The sequence below is a fragment of the Dasypus novemcinctus genome, chromosome 2 (assembly GCF_030445035.2).
Source record: "Dasypus novemcinctus isolate mDasNov1 chromosome 2, mDasNov1.1.hap2, whole genome shotgun sequence".
NCBI classification, from domain to species: Eukaryota; Metazoa; Chordata; class Mammalia; order Cingulata; family Dasypodidae; genus Dasypus; species Dasypus novemcinctus.
The window spans coordinates 14,457,451-14,477,358 of NC_080674.1; the positions used below are offsets into that span (position 1 = coordinate 14,457,451).

At 37.1% G+C, this 19,908-nt stretch overlaps 1 protein-coding gene across 1 annotated transcript in view; it reads right to left on the bottom strand.

Annotated features, from left to right (window-relative positions):
- The window catches only part of DNAH5 (dynein axonemal heavy chain 5), a 272,686-nt gene that overhangs the window by 133,934 nt on the left and 118,844 nt on the right, over positions 1 to 19,908 (bottom strand). The window contains exons 37-47 of the mRNA XM_058306977.1: positions 19,489 to 19,676; positions 18,754 to 18,948; positions 16,091 to 16,225; positions 15,146 to 15,253; positions 13,023 to 13,176; positions 9,049 to 9,195; positions 6,379 to 6,620; positions 3,638 to 3,814; positions 2,909 to 3,110; positions 1,690 to 1,832; positions 1,258 to 1,392 (exon numbers count right to left, since the gene is read on the bottom strand). Coding sequence (XP_058162960.1) covers positions 1,258 to 1,392; positions 1,690 to 1,832; positions 2,909 to 3,110; positions 3,638 to 3,814; positions 6,379 to 6,620; positions 9,049 to 9,195; positions 13,023 to 13,176; positions 15,146 to 15,253; positions 16,091 to 16,225; positions 18,754 to 18,948; positions 19,489 to 19,676 — 1,826 coding nt within the window. The remainder of the gene's footprint in view (positions 1 to 1,257; positions 1,393 to 1,689; positions 1,833 to 2,908; positions 3,111 to 3,637; positions 3,815 to 6,378; positions 6,621 to 9,048; positions 9,196 to 13,022; positions 13,177 to 15,145; positions 15,254 to 16,090; positions 16,226 to 18,753; positions 18,949 to 19,488; positions 19,677 to 19,908) is intronic.

Below are 19,908 nucleotides of genomic sequence, written 5' to 3' on the forward strand. Positions count from 1 at the left end.
GCATCTTGCTGACCTAGGATAATCTAATGTGCTGTTTCCGAACACAAAAATACTACTGCTGACTTTCTAGAGGCAATTTGGGGTTGGCCTTCCATCCAGACCTTCCCATCAAGCCACTGTGTAAATGGTATTCATTTGCTAGAAGGCTATCCAGTGTTGGAAATTTCATCTCTAGCAAAGGAATATAACATAGTTGGTTGTCTTCTTTAGAAATTTAACCAATGATTTTAGCTTATTGGTATTCTGCTGTCACGAATTAAATAGATAGAAAGTTGTGATGTAGCCATATCCTCAACAATTTTCACTGCTCTTCAATATTTCCATTCCAATAGCCAGAAAACAACTAATTAATCAAAAGCAAAGTTCACTAGACTTTGGATTCCTCCTAAAATTTTTCCCTTCCTTTTGCAACTAATTAAAATGTATATTTTTCAGCAAGGTATTGGTGTTGAAATAAAGGAAAGCTATATGAGAGATGGTTTGCAAACGATTTAAGCATGAACTGACATTTGGGACTTTCCACCTGGTTTTCAGAGGGTCTAAAGCAAATTAGGACCAGGAGAAAAAAACCAATCAGTCCCAGCAAACTCAGTCCTGGCAGTTTCATTTACAGAAACCAATGCAAACTTTAAGGTACTATTCTCTCATCCCTCTAAGATTTAAGGGGGTGAAATATTTAAAATGCTAAGACTCTAAGATTTTATTCCTCGTTGTGACTGATAATGCGAGCCTCTGTGGAATGCTAAGTCAGGGAATGACAAGATGAAAGTAGCAGTTTAGAGTAAAAGCTGGAGTGGAAGAGAATTAGAGTTGAAGTAAGACCGGCTGGGGATTCTTTGAGGCTAACACCCTGGTGTGGAACCAGGAGGAAGTGGTCAACACACAGGTGTACAGGGAGAAGGAGGGACCAGAAGGGATGGGAAAAGTATGTCTTTAGACAGATTAACAGCCCTCGATCCAAGAGAGCTTTTCTACATAGATACTTGAAGCAATGTCAAGGCCTTTAATACCTTATATATAAGCTTTTTATTCTCCCACAATTTAAGGTTATATATTATAATCTACCTAAAGAGAGGATTCTTTGAAATCAAACTATGGAGGCAACATCATCCCAGAAACAATAATGGAAGACACGTGTAAGGGACATTTCCCGGCTGGTGAACAGCAGGTGCAGCTCAATCGGCTCAGGCCTCTGCCTCGAGCCTCCAATGATGATCACGAACTCAGGTTTAATGCACAATACCAAAGAGCCAGTACCTGGAACATCAGTGGGGTAGTTGCAGAAGAAAAGTTCAGGCTCTTGATTATGTGACTTTCAGGATCATATTTTGACATAAACCCTTTGATTATAACAGTTTTGGCTGTTCCCTGTTCACCAATTAACAGCACTGCCTAAAACAGAAGAGCAGAAAAAGAAGTCCAGGAAATGCAATAAAATTATCAAAAGAGAAGGACTTTGCTTTGGAAAAACAAGTCAAAATTTGCTTTCTCTCAACTAATATATGAGAAATAGTCACTTATTTGTGAAATGAAGTATTCAAATTGAATGTTTCTGAGATATAAAAAAAGAAAAGAATTAGGGTGATATTTTCATTTTTTCCAAACATTCTAAAATAAATAAAGTATGCTTCATATTTTCAAATGACATTTTAAACTATGCTAATTTTTAACAAAATTAAAAAGACATACCTTGCCCTGTTTAGCGATAGTTTTAATTAGAAAGTCAGTCCTCACATTGTCAACGTTTGGTACCAGGATGGAACCATACTCTGGGGTAGTATTAGATGGGTACACATATTCCTCAGTACACGTGTTCCAGTGCATCCATTTACCTGGCGTGAACAGAGAGCATTTACATCTTGGTATTCCTATTAATAAATTAACCCTTAACTGTAGCAAGCAAACATCCTGAAATCTTATCAAGGCACTTTCCAAATTAACCCCAGCAAAATAAAGATACTTAAAATCAAAGATCTAAGTTTAAAAAAATAGAGGTCTATGTATATATAAATATGCATAAGCATATACAAGTGTGTAGCCGAGTCAAAATTTCCTAAGGAACTGTACCTATCCAGTAATATTAGGCAATATTAGGAAGCATCTCAGAAGTTCTATTTTAAAACATAAGTTTTCAATAATATAAAATGTGTATAAAAACTACAGAATTGAGTGACAATAGCATGTAATTAAAATCATTTTAAAATGCATAATCTGGGAGCCAGTGTAGCTTGGTGGTTAAGCACCAGCTTCCCATTTACAAGGTTTTTTCCAAGTTCAATCCCCCAGCCCAGTACCTACCAAAAAAAAAAAAGTATAACCTCACAAGCTTTTCATTAGGCAAAATAAATTGACACTTTCTTAATTTCAAGACCAAAAATAAAAGACCCTAAGATTTCACTGATGCTTTTAGCTATATATATATACACACACACATATACATATATATAATACATTTATATTATAATTATATATTTAACTCGAATGTGTATGCACATGTGTATGGACAATAAATAACTTTAAAGTATGTATTTCTGTATATATTTACTCATGTATTTGGTAGAAATATATTTCAAACTCTGTACTTTTTATGTCAGTTGCTGATTCTATCAATGAATGGCTGAAATGGATCCGACTTACGTTTTTTAATTTGTCTTTAATCCCTTAAGAGTTCAGGGCACATTATATTTAACAAGGGGGGGAAACGTGCATTGGAACACAACTTATATAAGCAAGCAAGCAAGCAGCGGTCACTTACCATTACCTTTCTTTACACATGACACTCTTAATTTTAATTTTACAGCTTCGAGTTTTAATTACCCACTCAGAAGAAACTAGTTTGGCTAACTCTCGGCCATTCGGAAACGCACGTTCCCGCCGGAGTCGTCTGAGCAGAACGCAGCGTCCTCACCTTCGGGCGTCACGTAATAGTCGAACACGGTGTCCCCGGGGCCCGCCGGCGCGGGCAGGTGCAGCGCCAGCGGCTCCCGCGCGCGCAGCCAGTGCTCCAGGCGGCGCCGGCCGTCGGGCTCCAGCACCGCCCCGACGCTCCACAGCAGCGAGAAGACGTACAGTCTCCCCAGGTGCTCCGGCGCCACCTCCCCGCTTTGCTCCTGGGACGGCGAGACAGACACATTTGTGTTTAGCTACTGGACTCTGCAACCCAAATGTTGGTTTGGGGTTTCCATGCAGATAGTTGGGACAACATGAAAGGGAACAACAGTTTTCCCCCAAAGCACAAGGGCGAAAATGAAGAAAGCTGAGGAACAAAAGAGGACCTGATCTCAAGGAGTAACACGCTGATTTTTAAAATGTATTAGGGATAGACGTTGGCATATCTGGGCAGGGGAATAGGAGAGTACTCTATTATTTCTATATTATTTTTGCAGCTTTCCTGTATGTTTGAAATTATTTCAAAATAAAATGTTTTAGGAATAGTTGGGGGGTGCTAATTAGATTAACTTATCTGCAACTAAATTACAAATCCCTGGCTCACTTTGTGAAAAAGAGAAGTGAGGAAAAAACACAGTCTTAAGAGTGCATGTTTGAAATATCTCCCTTTCCGGGTAGCTACAGGATCAAATTTCAAACCCCCTCTCAGCCAGTAAGAGTGAAATTCTGTTAAAAGCTGAAAGTCTACCTTTGGAGGGATCAGTCCCTGAAGCATGTTAATGCTTTGCACGACGACAAAGGCCTCAAGCATGTCCATCTTGTATTCCAAATTCTGAATGCTGAAGCGATACAGATCCGCAAAAGACTCGGAGTACAGCCGACGAAGAATTTCAGCTTCTGGAGGTGGGCGCTTTTTAAGGAAACCCTATTAGTTCAGAGATTAGCGTGTTAATTAAAAGTATTAGCAAACCAGAAAATGACCGTTTTGGGGGAAAAAACCTGTGAATCAAAAAATTATTATTTTTATTATACTATACTAATGATGTGCCTGGCCTTGCTAGAAATGCTTACATATTAACTCATTTAATAATCCTCAAAACCCTTGTATGATAGAAGCTTTTACAGATGAGGAAACTGAAGCCCCAGGAGTTTAAAGAAGCTTCTTCGGATCCCACGGCTAGGAGATGACAGGAACAGAATTCGAACCCAGGGAGTCTGGCTCCAGAGCTACTACACTAAGGTGCTCAAGTCTTGAAGGCAAGATGGAGAGTGTGCACCTGCTGATTACAGTATCCCTGAAGAAGATGAGGAGGCATATATAGGGACGTAATTTAGGAAAAAGTAAAGAGTAAAAGATGAACAAAGGAAATCCACACCAGATTTTCAAAAATGGGAAACAATGATTTACCAGAATTAGTTGTTTCCTTTTTTTTCTTTTCATTTACCATGTGGAAAAATATCAAGGAATACTCAGGAGAATGACTAATTTAATCATTCTCCAATTTCCAGAACCCCACTGTTAAGATAGTACATCTAATTCATACTATAATATCACCTAATACATAACATTTTCTTAAGGTGAGGCAATTCCTCTGGTCATGAGATCAACTTTTACCTCAATACTCCAAAAAACAATTAGGACTCTGAAAACAAGGGATGAAGAGTTTCGCAAGGAGGAAAGACAGAAGCAATAAAAGGTTGATTCTGAATTATTCATTAATTCGTGAATTTGTCATGATTCCACCAGGACAAAACATAGCACACAGCATTTTAGAACTGATAACGCCAAGGGACTGCATACACCCAGGTGGTTATTTAACAGCTTGGTTTCTTGACACTCACCAATTTCCAACAACACAACTTCTCAATTGGTTTGCCTTCTAACAACTCTCTCAGAGCTGCCTTAAGCTGCTCTAAACATTTGCAATCTGATTCTGAGTGCCAGCTCCTTCCTAATCATTTCCAAGAAAAAACTACATTATTTAAAAGCATATTAAAATATTACTACGTAGGTGTTGCATCAATGCCAAGGCCTTTTTCAGTCTCCACATGAGCAGACTATAAAGCTTATTTCATAAGTAGCAAATTCTAAATATTAACTGATAGTAAAAAAAAAAAATGTATTTTTAAAATCTTTGTACCTTTGTGAACTTGAAGTGTTTTGGGGAAGTAAAGCACATTGGCATTTTTATTTGGAGGTCCCTGTATCTTTTGACTGACAAGCTTGTTAGCATGAAAGATCTTCTGTGGATCTTTTTTAAAGCACAAGTCCTGGACCACCACCCCACTCCCGAGATTCTAACTTGGTTTGATTGGGGTGTAGCCTAATCATTTGTAGTTTAGGAAATGTCGCTGGTGATTATTTTTGCAAGCTATAGTTGACAACCCCTGCTCTGTATGCTTCTAAAGAGTTGATTTCACTGTGAAATCTGAAATCTTCAGAAACATTTTTAGTGACACGTTCAAACCTGTCAGTATCATTTCACTATAGAATCCCCTCCTTTTTCACATCTTCATACTTTACCATTTATCAAAGTCCTTTTGCAACCCATAGTTTAAATTCTGGACAAACATTATGAAAACTTAGGATACACCCATTAGGAAAAAGAAGTACAAAAATTTAATGGTAATATAAAGTGAACATCTATTTTATTTAAATTGTGAATTCAAAAGTCGTCTATCAAAATCATCTTCCAAAATCTTATACAAATAAAAATAATAAATTTGCTCAAATATGTCAAAAAAGGATTTTCCAAATGGCTTATCAGTTAAGCATTCTCCCTTATGTTATAATATTTACTTAAAATGTCTAAGTGCAAGATGCATTTAATTACTATCTGATTATAGCAAGATATTCTAGAATATATTGATGGTAATAAAATAATTTACTTATGAATTTTAAGAGATATTATCTGAAATATTATTTCTAACCACAAACTTAAAACTGATATTATGATTACTGAATCTCATAAAAATTCCTTATATGCAGTTTTAATAAATTGTCTTCAAGTTAATAGTCTATGGTAGTTTTTCCCAGTCTTTATGTGAATAAGCATCTATTTAAAATGTCATGAATCTCAAGGTCACAAAATTAAATTTTATTTATTCAGTCCTCAGACACAGTTTGGAGGGATTATTGATTCCTCTACTTCTTGCAATTATCTACAGCCCACAGGTTGGAAATCACCGTTCTAAAGTGATTAGAAGAGCACTGAAGAAATCTGTAACAGGCAATCAGGGTCTTCCAGAAACATTAAATATACAAATGGAATTACACAGCATGTAGGTGCTTAGAAAATTCAGCACTCATACTAAAATAATGCTAAAGGATCAGTTTTACTTTTTTTAAATATATTTTGATTAGACAAGTTGTACATTTACAGAAAAAAATCATGCAGAAAATACAGAGATCCCATATAACAGCCTTCCCATACACACACATAGTCTGTTTTACTTTTTAATTATGCCAAAAGAAGACTTCACTCATACCTCAAGAATAGGACTCCAGTCAAGGATAGAAGAGCTCATGAAAACCATCCCGTTTCTGGAGACAGTAGCTGGAGAAGCATTGTCAATGTTATGAGGTTCAAAAATGATCTTGCAGTTTGGTGCCATGGGGATTCGGTCACCATTAGCAAGTGTTAGGGTTTTGTTATCATCCAAAACGGAATTCAGATTTTCAATCCAGATGGCATCGACTGGGCCATCAAGAACTATCCAGATATGTTCCCCTAGAATACCCCAACGAAGGAAAAATAAAGTACACATACATATGTAAGTATATACACATCACTATTAAACGTGAAATGCTCATACTTAATGTAATTTTCATTCATTTTTAAAGTAACACTTCCATCTAAATGATTACTTTATTACAAAGACTTTTTCAGCTGGCAGTTGTTTAAGGCCCATACGCAAATCAAAAAGTCATTCATTCATTGAACAAATATTCATTGGGCATTTTCTATGTGCAAGTACTGTTTTAGGTTCCAGTGATACTATGGGAACTAGACAAAGTCCTTGCCCTCATAGAGTTTACAATGTAAGGAGCAGAGATGATAGTTAAATAAATATGTGAAGATGTACATGAGGTAAGAAAAATAAAGGAGGGTAAGGGGATGGAGGCCATTGTTTCAGAAATGGTGGTAAATGAATTATCCTAGGTAAAGAATGAAGTGATGTAAAGACCTACAGGTAGACTTTTCCAGGCAGTGGGAATAGCAAGTACAAAGACCCTAAAGTGGGAACAAGTGTAGGATAATCATGCTCAAAGAACAACAAGAAGTTGAACTAGGTTGGTGAGAGGGATATGAGTGCAGTTGGAAATACAGGTTGGGGGAAAGCTATAGAATCAATTCTAGTTTGCACATGTTAAGTCTGAAGCATCCAATATACGTCCAAGTGGAGTAACTGAGCTGGGCACACAATGAAGAGATCAGGACTGATAAAAGTATGGAAGCCATCAGCTCTTACATGGTATTGAAAACCTTGCAACTGGATAGGCTTCTTCTGAAAATAAGTGTAGAAAGAGACAGGAGGTCCAAGGAAAGAGGCATGTAAACATTTACACGTCTAGTAGAAGGGTCTCCTTTGCTGGCTCCTCTCTCTTCCAGACCTCTCAAGGAAACATGTGAAGTAGGAACAAAGCCAGTAAGATGAGGTATCCCTCAAACCAAGTGAAGGAAGTTTGACAAAGGGAAGTGATCAACAGTGTGTGCCAGGTGCTACTGAGAACAAGAATACACTAAGAATTGACATTTATATTTGACAAGCTGGCAGGCACAAGTACCTTTGATAAAAACAGTTTCAGAGGCACACTGGAGACAAAACCTAATGGGAATCACTTAAGGAGAGATTTGGAGTAAAAGAAGATGGAAAGAAAAACATAAGTGGAATGCGCAAAAGGAATATAATGTTCTAAAAGTAATAATCCTCTTAATTTCTCAACTACTAGCTTCTCTTACTCACAGATACCAGGAACAAGTTTGTGGTTTTTCTCTTTCTTTGCAATGTAAAAATTGTGTAATATACTACATTTAAATGAAATGCTTTGAAAATCCTAATTAATCTCATTCAGCTTGTATTCAAGTAAAATGATGATCTAATCACCAAAATTAGAAAAGGCATATGTTGCCTTTTTTATGGGAAACAATCAACACCTCGATGAGCTCCTGTTCTTTGAGGTAGCATTTGGTCACTGAATCTGTGTTTACAAAGGATTACTGGAATAATTTAGAAACAAAAATTTGTTTCTTTCCAATAACACAACTACTTTCCATACACTTTAGAAATGAAGCATTTCCATTTCTCTTTTGTCATTTGATGTTAGGTGAATCAGCCACATTCCTTAAATGAAAACGTCAATAGCTGCCACCTTAAACATTTTTCAGTAGAATGCTTTTGCCAGAATGGTAGGCACAGGAAATGAGCCCCAATATCTTAGCCTTCTCCTGTGTTCTTTCTCCCCGCAAATGTTTTCACTGCCCCTTTCTCCTATTCATTCAGGAGTGGGAGCATGTAATGAGGGGACAGCAGATATCACTACTTCCATTGGTGTTTATATTCTGGGAACTTGGGTTCAATCTATAGGGTCCATAAGAAAGAATATTCACAGACGAACAGCTAGCCCTGGACAAGTTTGTTTAAATAACACCCAAACACCAGTGTACATTTGAACAGAAAAACCTGTAAGTTCAATGTATACTTCATTTTTTATATACATAATTTTTCTTTCAAAGAAAATTTTCTCATCCATTTCCTCTAGTGATTTTACAGGGGAAAAAGTTCCAAACAAAAAATGTTATACTTAATTAAGAGTAAGATTTTTTAAATATTCAGTGAAAATAGTTATGGAAAATTCACTTTATTCAATACTATCAATTTCCCATAACACCTTTTCTCATCTGTTTTATTCACAGATATCATATTGGTGCAAAAGGAAAAGAATTCCCCTTGTAAGCAAAGGGAAAGGGCAAGCATTTTAAATACAATTATCAATAATTTTATTATTTCAACATTCAAAAATATGTGAATTGATGAGTTCTTAGGTTTGGCTAAGATATTATATGGAGAATATATATGTTATACTAATTCTATATAACCATCAAAGATTTTATTTCAAAGTACATGTCAAAATTATATTTATAATTTATTTGCTACCTTTCTTTGCTCTTAATGTTTTTCTCCAAAGGGTAGAAAAGATCCCATCTGTCCAGTCATTTGTGGCTACATCAAGTCGACCAAACATCTGTGGGGCTGTAATCGCTTTAGGATTCATCCTCATTTCTCGGTGTGGTTTCCCACAATCTATAGCAAATGAATCCAGAGTTTAAACATCTCAGATGTGGAGTGAGCCATGATTAGGCAACATTGACTAATTTGCAGGGTACTGTCAGCAGGTGTTCAAAATATGAAAAATGGAAAATTACATTAAAAATATGTCTTACTGCATTCCAAGTTATCATAATTAACCTCATTAGACTTTATTGAGTAAAGCATTTTTTATCTTATTTAAAAGAAAATTGCTTATTGCAAAGGAGAGGAAAAGGACACCACGGTGGAATGTATGCAGGAACCAATGTAATAGAAGAATTCTTAAAACTTCATAACTCAAAAAATTTTTCATTTATGATGTGTTTGATTATTTTTATGCCTGAAATACCACCTAAGAGATGCTTTAATCTCTCCATTATCAGTTTGGATTTGCTGAGATGTGTCATTGCTCACTTTGGAAAAGATAAGCTAAAAGAAGTGTTGTATGAATTAAGGACCCTATTTGTGGCCAACTTCAGGGAAAGTATTTGAAGTTCCAAACCCTAAAACAAATCTTAAATGGGCTGGGATTCTGTACATCAGGAACCATAGCTAATGGGCAGATTAGAAAAGAATATGGTTGAAAGTATAAAATCATAAAAATAAGTGGTAAATATTGACAAACACAGACACGCATACATACATATGCACATTAGAAAAGCTCATTTAGAAAATTACATCAAAACCCATTTAGAAAATTACACCAAAGTTCTCTTTTTCAAAAGTCATTAATTATTTGCAATATTTTATGGTGCTGAAGTTCCACATAACAGTCAAAATTTAGCTTTTACAATGGATCGTATCGATAAGACCTTGGCAACACTTTTTTTTCTAATAGCATTTTACAAAAGTCCAGCAAAATCCTAAAATGTATGGCAGCATCATGGGTGAAAAGAGAAGTTGGTCTGTTGCCCATAGGGGGGAAATTATCGGAAATTATTTAATTACATTTTTATGAGAGCACGCTAAGAAAGAAACGTTTGACTTTCAGTTTGTTAACCCAATTCCTCTTGATTCAAAGCCTAGGCATTTCTTGACTCTGCGCCAATGACTGCACCGTCATGAGACTGCCCTAGGTTAGGCACCCTTTCTTGCAGAAGCCTCCTTAGGGACTCCAGACCACCCCAACCATGTGTTCTCCACTTGGCCACAGATTGCCTTCTATGTACAAGATCAATGATCCATTTCCCAGCCCAGTGGCTTCCCGCATCTGCTGGGGAAAAAAAATCTATGTATTTAGCATAATTTACCAAGCTCCTCATGTCTCATACTGTCTTTATTTGGATTCCACCTAAAAGAAGAGCCTGACACAAGGACTCATGTGCAGGGAGGATGGCGTGAGGGAATAGAGAGCATGAGACAGAAAGCGAGAGGAAGCCAACAAAAGGTGCATTGCTGAGCTGGTCCCAGCAGCTGGTGCCGTGTCTCTCTGGAAGATAGGATGTGGGACACTAGCGATCAACTCTTCTCCCCCACTGGCTTAGGTGTATTAATTCTCACTCAACCTCACTTCCAGACTGAGCCATTGGCCTGGTTTCAAGGAATGTCCCACAGCTGAAAAGCTGGGAGACATCCCTGAAGTGTGAGAGAGAAGCTATCCCACACAGCTGCCTCTACAGTACTGGAGAGCCAGAGGAAGGTGACATGAGGTGCCAAGAGCATCTGCTACACCTCCAGACCCAGCCTCAGCTCCTCCATTTATATCTCCCCCATGCCAAATCAGTTCCATGGGTATCTCTCCTCCTGCCCCTACTCCCTAAATCCTTCTGTCTTTGGAGTGTGACTTTTAGCCCCGTGCTACTCATCCCTCAAGCCTCAGTTGATGTGCCACTTTAATCCTTAGAAAATCTGATCTCCTTCATTCATGCTCACATCTTAACTGTCCAAATCTTCCCTGTAACAATTCTATGTTGAATTATAATTCTCTGTGTCCAGAAAATTCTCTGTCTTCCCTCTGCACTGTAAACTCCTGGAAGACATGACCATGTTTTTTCATACTTGTTTCCTTGTTTCTAGCACAGAAGCTGGCACAGAATAACCTAAAAGACATTCGATGGATGATTACAAGTTGACTGAGGGAATGAATAACATGCATGGGTTTTGCAATTCTTCAGAATAAATCCAACCCAATTCCTACTCAATTTTTTGGATAATTAAAGTTTTCAGAAAAAAAAAAGTGTGTTACTTAAGAAAACAAAGGTTTTCCCCGCATACTAAAAGCAAGAACAGGTTAATAAACAAAAAATAATCTAATGATTAATTCATCTTTGCAGTGTACTCCTCCAAAGTCAGTGATGCCATATGTGCTACATAATTCAGATGTAGTATACATAATTTATCGATATTGTTTAATAATATTACTCATTTGGTTCAAGTTACTGGACCAGGTGCATTTTTAGTTTGTTCTTAACAAAAGGCAGCTTCATAACTGCAGGAAAATAATAACCATGATTTGAGAGGATAAACACAATCATTTTAAAGCTATCTAACCCCAAAACAGAATCTTAACACACATGACAACCACATGACAAATCCTACAGAGGTGAGCTCCAGGTTTTGGTGGAGATAGGTGCTGGCCGAGGAGCACGGTCCAATGTCAGGCTGAAGAACTTCTGTTTATATATGGCATATTGACTTACAAAGCACAGGAAAACATGTTCTTAACCGCAATCCATTCCTGCGGGTATGACCCCATTGTAAATAAGACTTTTGTTGGGAATTTTTTTTAGTTAAGGTGTGGCCCACTGAATCAGGATGGGCCTTACTCCTATTTACTGAATACCTTCTAGGGAAGGCCACAGAGATAAAGCCAGGCGAAGAAGCTGGAAGACAAAGAAAACTGGACAAGAAAGGAGAAGACATTGCCATGTTTATTGCCAGTGGCAGAAAAGCCAAGGGCTAGGGATACAGGCAGTCAGTCCAAGAATGCGACAGTCTTCCAGGAAAAAGCTTTGTCTTGCTGACACCTCAATTTTGGACTTCTCCTATCCTCAAAATCGTAAATCAAAATAAATTCCCATTGTTTAAGCCAACTCACTATGGTATTTGTTTTAGCAGCTTGGAAGTTAAAACAAGCTCTGATGTTCAGAAATCGCTTCACCCAGTAACTGTGGAAATGAAGACTAAACTTAATATGGATAGGACCCTTGAATAAATACAGGCATTCTCCAGCAGCCACCAACTCAGTATCAGTGAAATGGAATTCCACGAGCTGACTGGAAACCCAACTTTTTCCCTGTGGGATGATGTATGCTGCATACCAACATCCAAAGTTCTATCAAATTCCTAGAACTCTACAATGGCTAAGGGCTGCTGATACTTTTAGAAAGAAAGTTGCCAATGTCTAAACAGAATGAAAGAATGCAAGAACAATTTGGAATGTGGCAATGTCTATTACCTTAGATAACCGACGGTTTGCAAGGATAAGGACATCTGAAAACTAAATGTGTCTATGAACTTCTGATTCCAGGTGGGAAGTTAGGACATAATTATGATGATTGTCAATATTTAGAACTTAAAAGTTGGAATAGGAACTACTGTATATTTATTTGGAGGCACCATGTTGTATTTATATTTATTGGGCACAGCAGTTTGGAAAAAGTCCAGGTTATTCATTAGACCTTAAGTCTCAGTTATCTCACTTCCCATCATTGTGATCTGAACATCACGGAATTTGAACCTTGGTGTTTCGTACAAAAAGTGACATTCCCTATTAAAAACTGGATTGCTGTATCTACCAGCATGTCCCTCTTGAAGCCATCAAATGTGTCACAACTATTTAAATGTGTCACCCGGGGCAATGTCATTTGCTGTTCCCATACCTGTCATTGCTCTCATCAAGGTGTGGATGCAAGTGGTTTTTCCGGCTCCACTGGGCCCCAGTGTCATCATTCCATGCCTCACTCTCTGTGTTTCGAACAGCTGGATAACTTTCAGTTTCCAAGGAGGATGGTTGATTAAACCAGCTTCTTCAACCTGAAACATAACAAACCTCTACACTGGGCCAAATCAACAATGATCTGGGCTTATCACTGTGTTCAAAATACACATAGACAGGGAAGCAGATGTGGCTCAACTGATAGAGTGTCCGCCTACCATATTGGAGGGTTCAAACTCAGGGCCTCCTGGCCAATGTAGTGAGCTGGCCCACACACAGCACTGCTACATGCAAGGAGTGCCTTGCCATGCAGGTGTGTCCCCGCATAGGGGAGCCCCACGCACAAGGAGTGCGCCCTGCATTGAGCCGCCCCATGCAATAAAAGCACAGCCCACCCAGGAGTGGCACCGCACACACAGAGAGCTGACACAGCAAGATGATGCAACTAAAAGAGACACAGATTCCCAGTGCTGCCAAGAATGCAAGTGGACATAGAAGAACATACAGCAAATGGACACAGAGAGCAAACAATGGGGGAGGGGGGGGAGGGGAGAGAAAAATAAAAATAAATCTTAAAAAAAAAAAATACACATAGACAAAAAACCAGACTGAGTCTCATTGAAACGTTATCCCAAGCCAGTAACAAGCATTTGTCTTTGGAAATTAGATAAAATTACATTAACATTTTATTGAATGTATGGCTCAGGAGAAACTTAAGAATAAAGACACAAATGTTAAAACATATTTTAAATGCTTAATATAAAAGATGATACTTAATAACTGGGAAATTGATACCAGGTTGATGGTTAACTAAAGTTCTGTATAAATTTCAAGCTGTCCTTATAAATCCACTGGGTAGTTCTAAATCTATCAAATACATGGGTGGCAATTAATCTGTGCCCAATATTATTCTAAATTTAATCTTCAAAAGCAATGCTATGAGATTGGTACTATTAATATGTCATTTTGCAGATAAGGAAATTGAGACACAGAGAGACCATGTAATTTTCCCAAGATTATCAACTTCTAAGATTATGGAGTGGGGATTTCAACTCCGTGGACCATGATCTTAAACATCATGCTACACGTGAACCCATCGTATATGATGCTTTTAATTTTTACTTTAATAAATTTTGGATCATAATCATGCATCACTTTCTGCTATGTATTTGCTCCTCAGATTTTCCATATGCTACATATTATCAATGTAAGTCATCTTATATATTGCTTTTTATTTAGTGTTTTAGGCAATGCTTCAATTAATTTAGCCATATGGTGAAGAAACCATTTGCAAAATGAATTATCACCCTTACTTAATGGGTAAATTCAGATTTTCAAATACTGATTTTTTAAGTGAAATAGACCTTAAACACTACCATATTGGATTTTTATTACAAATATTTTCAAGGAATTTAAATATATTTTATAAATATGAGCTAATCACCATTCCTATAGAACATTTTTTTCCAAACTTTTCTTCATAGGGAAGGAAATTCAGTAACAAGGTTTGCATGATTCATTTCCATCCCCAGGAAGAATTTTAAAAGTTAAAGCTGCACCAAATGTCATAAGAAATGTAAAGTCTTAATTATATATATATTATATTATATATCTCCTCTAGGGGAGAACGCTTCCGTGTCCCTTTCTAGCCTCCGCTTTTGCCGCCATCCTTGGTGTGGCCTGGCCTGATGCTATGGATCTTCAGCCTCACTTGCCACATGACCTTCTCCCTGAGCCCATGTGTGGCTTCTTATAGGACCTTCTTATAGGACACCAGTCACATTGGATTAGGGCCTAACCTATTCTGGTTTCTCTTCATCTTAACTCATCACATCTTCAAAGATCCTTTTTCCATTCACAGGACCAGGTGTTAGGACCTGAACATGTCTTCTGGGGAACCACAGTTCAACCCATAAACAAAAGGATGGCCTCCCGTCAAACAGTAATGGCAGCCTCCTTGGTGTGTGGCTTTGGAACCCACGGTTTTAGGCCACAAACAAGCTCCACCTGATTCCCATTAAATTCAGATGAAACAGACACAGCATCTGGCTGTCCCATGAAGATTACCTGTCTACTAATTGCCATTTCCAATTCAGGATAACCTGCCTTATCCAAAAGAATGTTTGGGAAGAGATCTTCAATCAAACTCAAAAATAAGGGTTCATCCTCATCAATCTAAAAAAGAATAAAAGGGAAATCAAGACAGCCTATTTTAGCACAAACATAGCAATGTACAGATAAACTGAAAATGCACAACACAGCCCAGATTATTTTAGGGTAATCATTAATAAGAAATATCACCTTCACTGTAAATTGAGTAATACTTCCCTCATCTTACCCAGAAATTTAAAAATTTTTTTAAAAAGAAGGGTAGGAGGAGTAGAAAAGAAGGGAAGAGAATGGAAAGAAAGAATTTCTTACCCCCCAACCTTTCCATGTAATATCCAGTTTTTTGGAGTACTACCTACTCTACAATTTTTTATTTAAATTTTAAATTGTTTTTTAAATGAGAGATACAAACAAATTAATGAATTATAATTTGGTCCATACTTTATTTTGAAATAAATATGTATGATTTTGTCACCCTAGGCATAGCTCCAATGATACTGGACAATTGATTATCAGTCTCTCCTGGGAAATAAAGGAATGTGAAATTATTATACACTTGTAAAATTTACACACAATTTCCTGCCAGGGTCTACAAACATTAACAAAGGCTAGATTTTATCTCAAAAATGCAAAAATGATTCAAGTTATTTGGAAATTTTAATATGTGGATATTTTTTAATCCATTTCCATTCTACTGGAACAGGCATATAATAAACTAGATATGAGTCACTGCAAAAAGAACTTCTGAAAACAATGAAATTTCAAGTTATGTTCTCCAGCATTTTATTTGCTAATTAGCCATTTAAAATGAGCGTTCTAAATAAATATTTCTAAATCTCATTTCTCCTTAACTAGTTGAAGTGATATTTAAGCAAGTGGAAAATTTCCATCTGTGAAGCTTACCAGTTTAGAAAGATTCATATCTCGGAGCACACGCATGACAATTGTAGATTCTGTATCCTTGGGGTTGGCTCTTTTTGCAGCTCCCAATGTCCGTAGCACTGATAGAATGTTACGCAAACCAAAATCATAATGAACCTGAAAATTTTGAGGTATATTGGGCTTATTTTCAATATTAAGTCCCCATGGAAATTATATAAATTTCAATGGGAGACCTATTAGCAAGAATGAATAAATACCGAATTTTCCCTTTAGAAAAATGTGTATATACAGTTAGTAGAGCAAAAAGTTTCCTTATCAATCAATATATTTGGCAAGCACAAAAAGACTCCCCAAAAGAGTCTTCCCATATATCATCATTAGCTTAAGCCCTAAGGTCAGAAGCAACAGATATATCTGGACTGGGAAAAAGGAATAACATTCATCATGAAATAGAGATGTCTCTTCAAATCTCTTCTTAATCAGTCATACACAAGAAAACTTCCTCATGGTTTTAAAGCTAAAATTCAGAAGCACAATAAGAAAGAAACCTCACACATGACTGTGCTGAAAAATAATCTATCGTTGATCTATCTATCTATCTATCATCTATCTACCAATTTATCTTTCTGTCTTGCCTTTCCATTGAGAAGACAGAAGTATTGAGAAGGAGGAAAAGTAGCTACAATTCAGGATTACATGGATGGGAAAGAATAACTACAAATCAGAAATCCAAGCCTCCATTTTGGTTATTCCTTTGCTATATATTTATAAAAATTCAATTATACCAGAATGCAGCATATATGAAGTGAATAATTAAAAAGCCATTATCTCCAAAGGCAGATGGCAACAGTGTGCATCACTAGGTATCTGGAGACTGAGTACATAAAAATATTCAGATTGAGTTCCTGCCTTCATGGAATTTAAATTCTGGTCAGGACAATAAAATAAAAATATGAATAAAATTTCATAAAAGTAACAATTACTTGAAAGTGCTCATGGGTGAAACTAATCAAGGAAATTCCTATCAGAATTGGAGCTATATCTGTGGAGAAGAAGTGAGATTCACCTTCACCAAGAGGTGAACGATGGGACCAATTGTTTTGCAGGCATTGATTCATTTCATATCACAATAACCTTGTGGAAGTCTAAGAGTGAAGGAAGTGGAAGAGAAGTAATAGTGAAGGAAAGGGCAGGAATCAGGGAAGTGGAAAGTTTTTACATATAAGAAAAGACATGGAAAAATATTTCCTGGACAGAGAAAAAGGTAAGATTGGGTGAGTAAGGGCTGCAATTAGCAGAAGAAACCAAGAAAGTTGGTGTCTATAAAATTAAAAAAAAAAAAAAAAAAAAAGAACAGAGTTAAGGTCAGGCTAGCCATGGAAGGCTCAAGGAGTAGGATCAGAAGGCTCTATGTTTGACTAAACACTCCTAAGGAAAGAACTTCTGCATAGGAATGTAATTTGGTTGAACTTGTGGGTGTAAAAGTAATCTACAGACAAAGAAGTTTGAAAAGGAAGCCAGAGTAAAGAAAGGAATTTAGAGTATATATGTTTGGCGGTGTTGTTCATGTTATATTCTTACATTGATTGCACTCTGTTATAACTTAACATGTGTTTAGTTATTTTTATTAATATGTGCTGGGAAGTTGTGGCATGATCCCTGCCTCCTAGTGTGTGAGTCCCTCCTGTTGAATGTGAGTAGCATCTATGATTTCCCTATAACCAATAGAACACAACAGAGACAACGAGTTCTATGTGATTTCATATATGTGATCACATTATGTAAGATTGCAGCACTTCTCATTCTGAAATATCTCCTCCCTGGCTGACTTTGAGAAAGTAAGGTGCCGTGTTGGGGAACTCCAAATGACAAGGACCTATGGGCAACCTGCAGGAGCCAAGAGCAGCCTACAGCCAACAGCCAGCAAAAAACTGAATCCCTCAGTCCTACAACCACAAGGAATTTTGCCAGCAACCCGGTGAGCCTGGAAGTGGACCTTACCCCAGTCAAGCATCAGATGAAACTTCAGCCTTGATTGCACCCTTGATAAGACCCTAAGCAGGGGACTCAGCTAAACCATGCCTGGACTCTGACCCACAGAAGTTGTGACATCACACACATGTGTTCTTTTAAGCATCTAAGTTTGTGGTTAAATCGTTATGCAGAAATAGATTAATAAAGAAGTAATATAGTGTTACTCTCCTATCTCAACTCTGAAAAAGCATGATGGTTGAACCCGCTACTTCAAACTGCACAGGAAACCAGCAAGAAGGTTACAACAGATAAGACAGACAGTTAGCAAGCTTGGCCAAATACTTGAATGGGCTTGGAAGTGAGAAGAGTAAATGAATGAAAGCTTCCTGAAAACCATGACAGCACATTAACACATATTTTGAAGAATGTACAGGCAGTATAAATAGCATCTCTTAATATCCATTATTCTTTGGTTCTTACATCAGATTGTATTCATTTCATCTCTATGCTATAATATTAATTTCTTTAAATGCATTTCTTAACAAAACTAAGCAAGTAAAATTGTTTGCCTAATGAGACTACCTTCTACTTTGAATCGATAAGTTTACTTTGTTGATAATCCCAATTAGACAATTTTCAAAATGAGAAAATTTCACTGAATAGAAACATGAAACATGAGTCAGTATATAGAGACCTTCAGAAAGTCATACCTGTTTAGAAAGCTGCTCCTCACACAGCTTGTAAAGTGTGAAAAACTTCCTGGCCAAAACAATGTTGTCAATGAAGCCACAACTAGCCAATTTGACTCTTATGATAATCTGGCGGTCAGGGACCATCATGGCTACAGAGCGGAAGTTAATCTTCAAGTTTTCGGGAAGTTCCTGCCTCCCGGCATAGCCAGGATTCTACACAGAAAGATAAAACCCCAACATGGATGATATGATCACGGGGAAACAAGCGCACATCAGCATGATAGTAAAAGATTCATTATGTAGACTCAAGAAATCTAGAATGACCCACTGAATGGACTGGGGGAGAGTGTAAACTACAATGTAAACTATAATCCATGCAGTGCAGCAGTGCTCCAAAATGTATGCGCCAAATGCAATGAATGTGCCACAATTCATGTGTCTCTTACATTTTTTTAATGTAACATTTTGTGTGATCTATGTATCTTTAAAAAAAAAACGACAATAAAAATTTGCTAAAAAAAGAAATCTAGAATGAAACCAGTTTATCAACATATCTCACTCTCCTTGTAACTGGAGGGACTAACTCATGAATTATCTATATGAGTTTTGTTTAACACCAAAGATTTTCAAACAAGAGGGAAAATTCCAATCCCAATTTTGATAGATGAAAAATAGATGACCTATGATCAGGGGGGATGCATGAAACTGTGAAAAGAAGGCTGAAAATCAGTTATTCTTCTCATGGTTCCTTACCATGGTTAGAAAAAGTCCAAATTCAGGGTTCATAGTCACACTATCTCCATCAGTAAAAACAAAAGATTTTTTACGCTCCTTTTTACATGTCAGAATAATGGAAATTTGCTGGGCTGCAACTGAGAGAACTGGTAGATCAATACGGTTAAATTCATCAAAACAACCCCAGGATCCAGACTGTGCCAGCCCTTAGAAAGGAAATTAAATAGAAAAATCAGTTAGTGTATAATTTTGGAGAGCCAAGGAAAAAGGCATTATGCAGCTGCCAAGAGAAGCCGGAGATAAATTCGATCAAAAATGAAGTTGAACAAATAGATCATGCATCGAATCCCCAAAAACATCGCAGAGTTTGGCACTTCACCTGTAAACACCCAAACTGCACCCAACAAAGGAATATCACAAAAGGCAAGTGCTATTAAC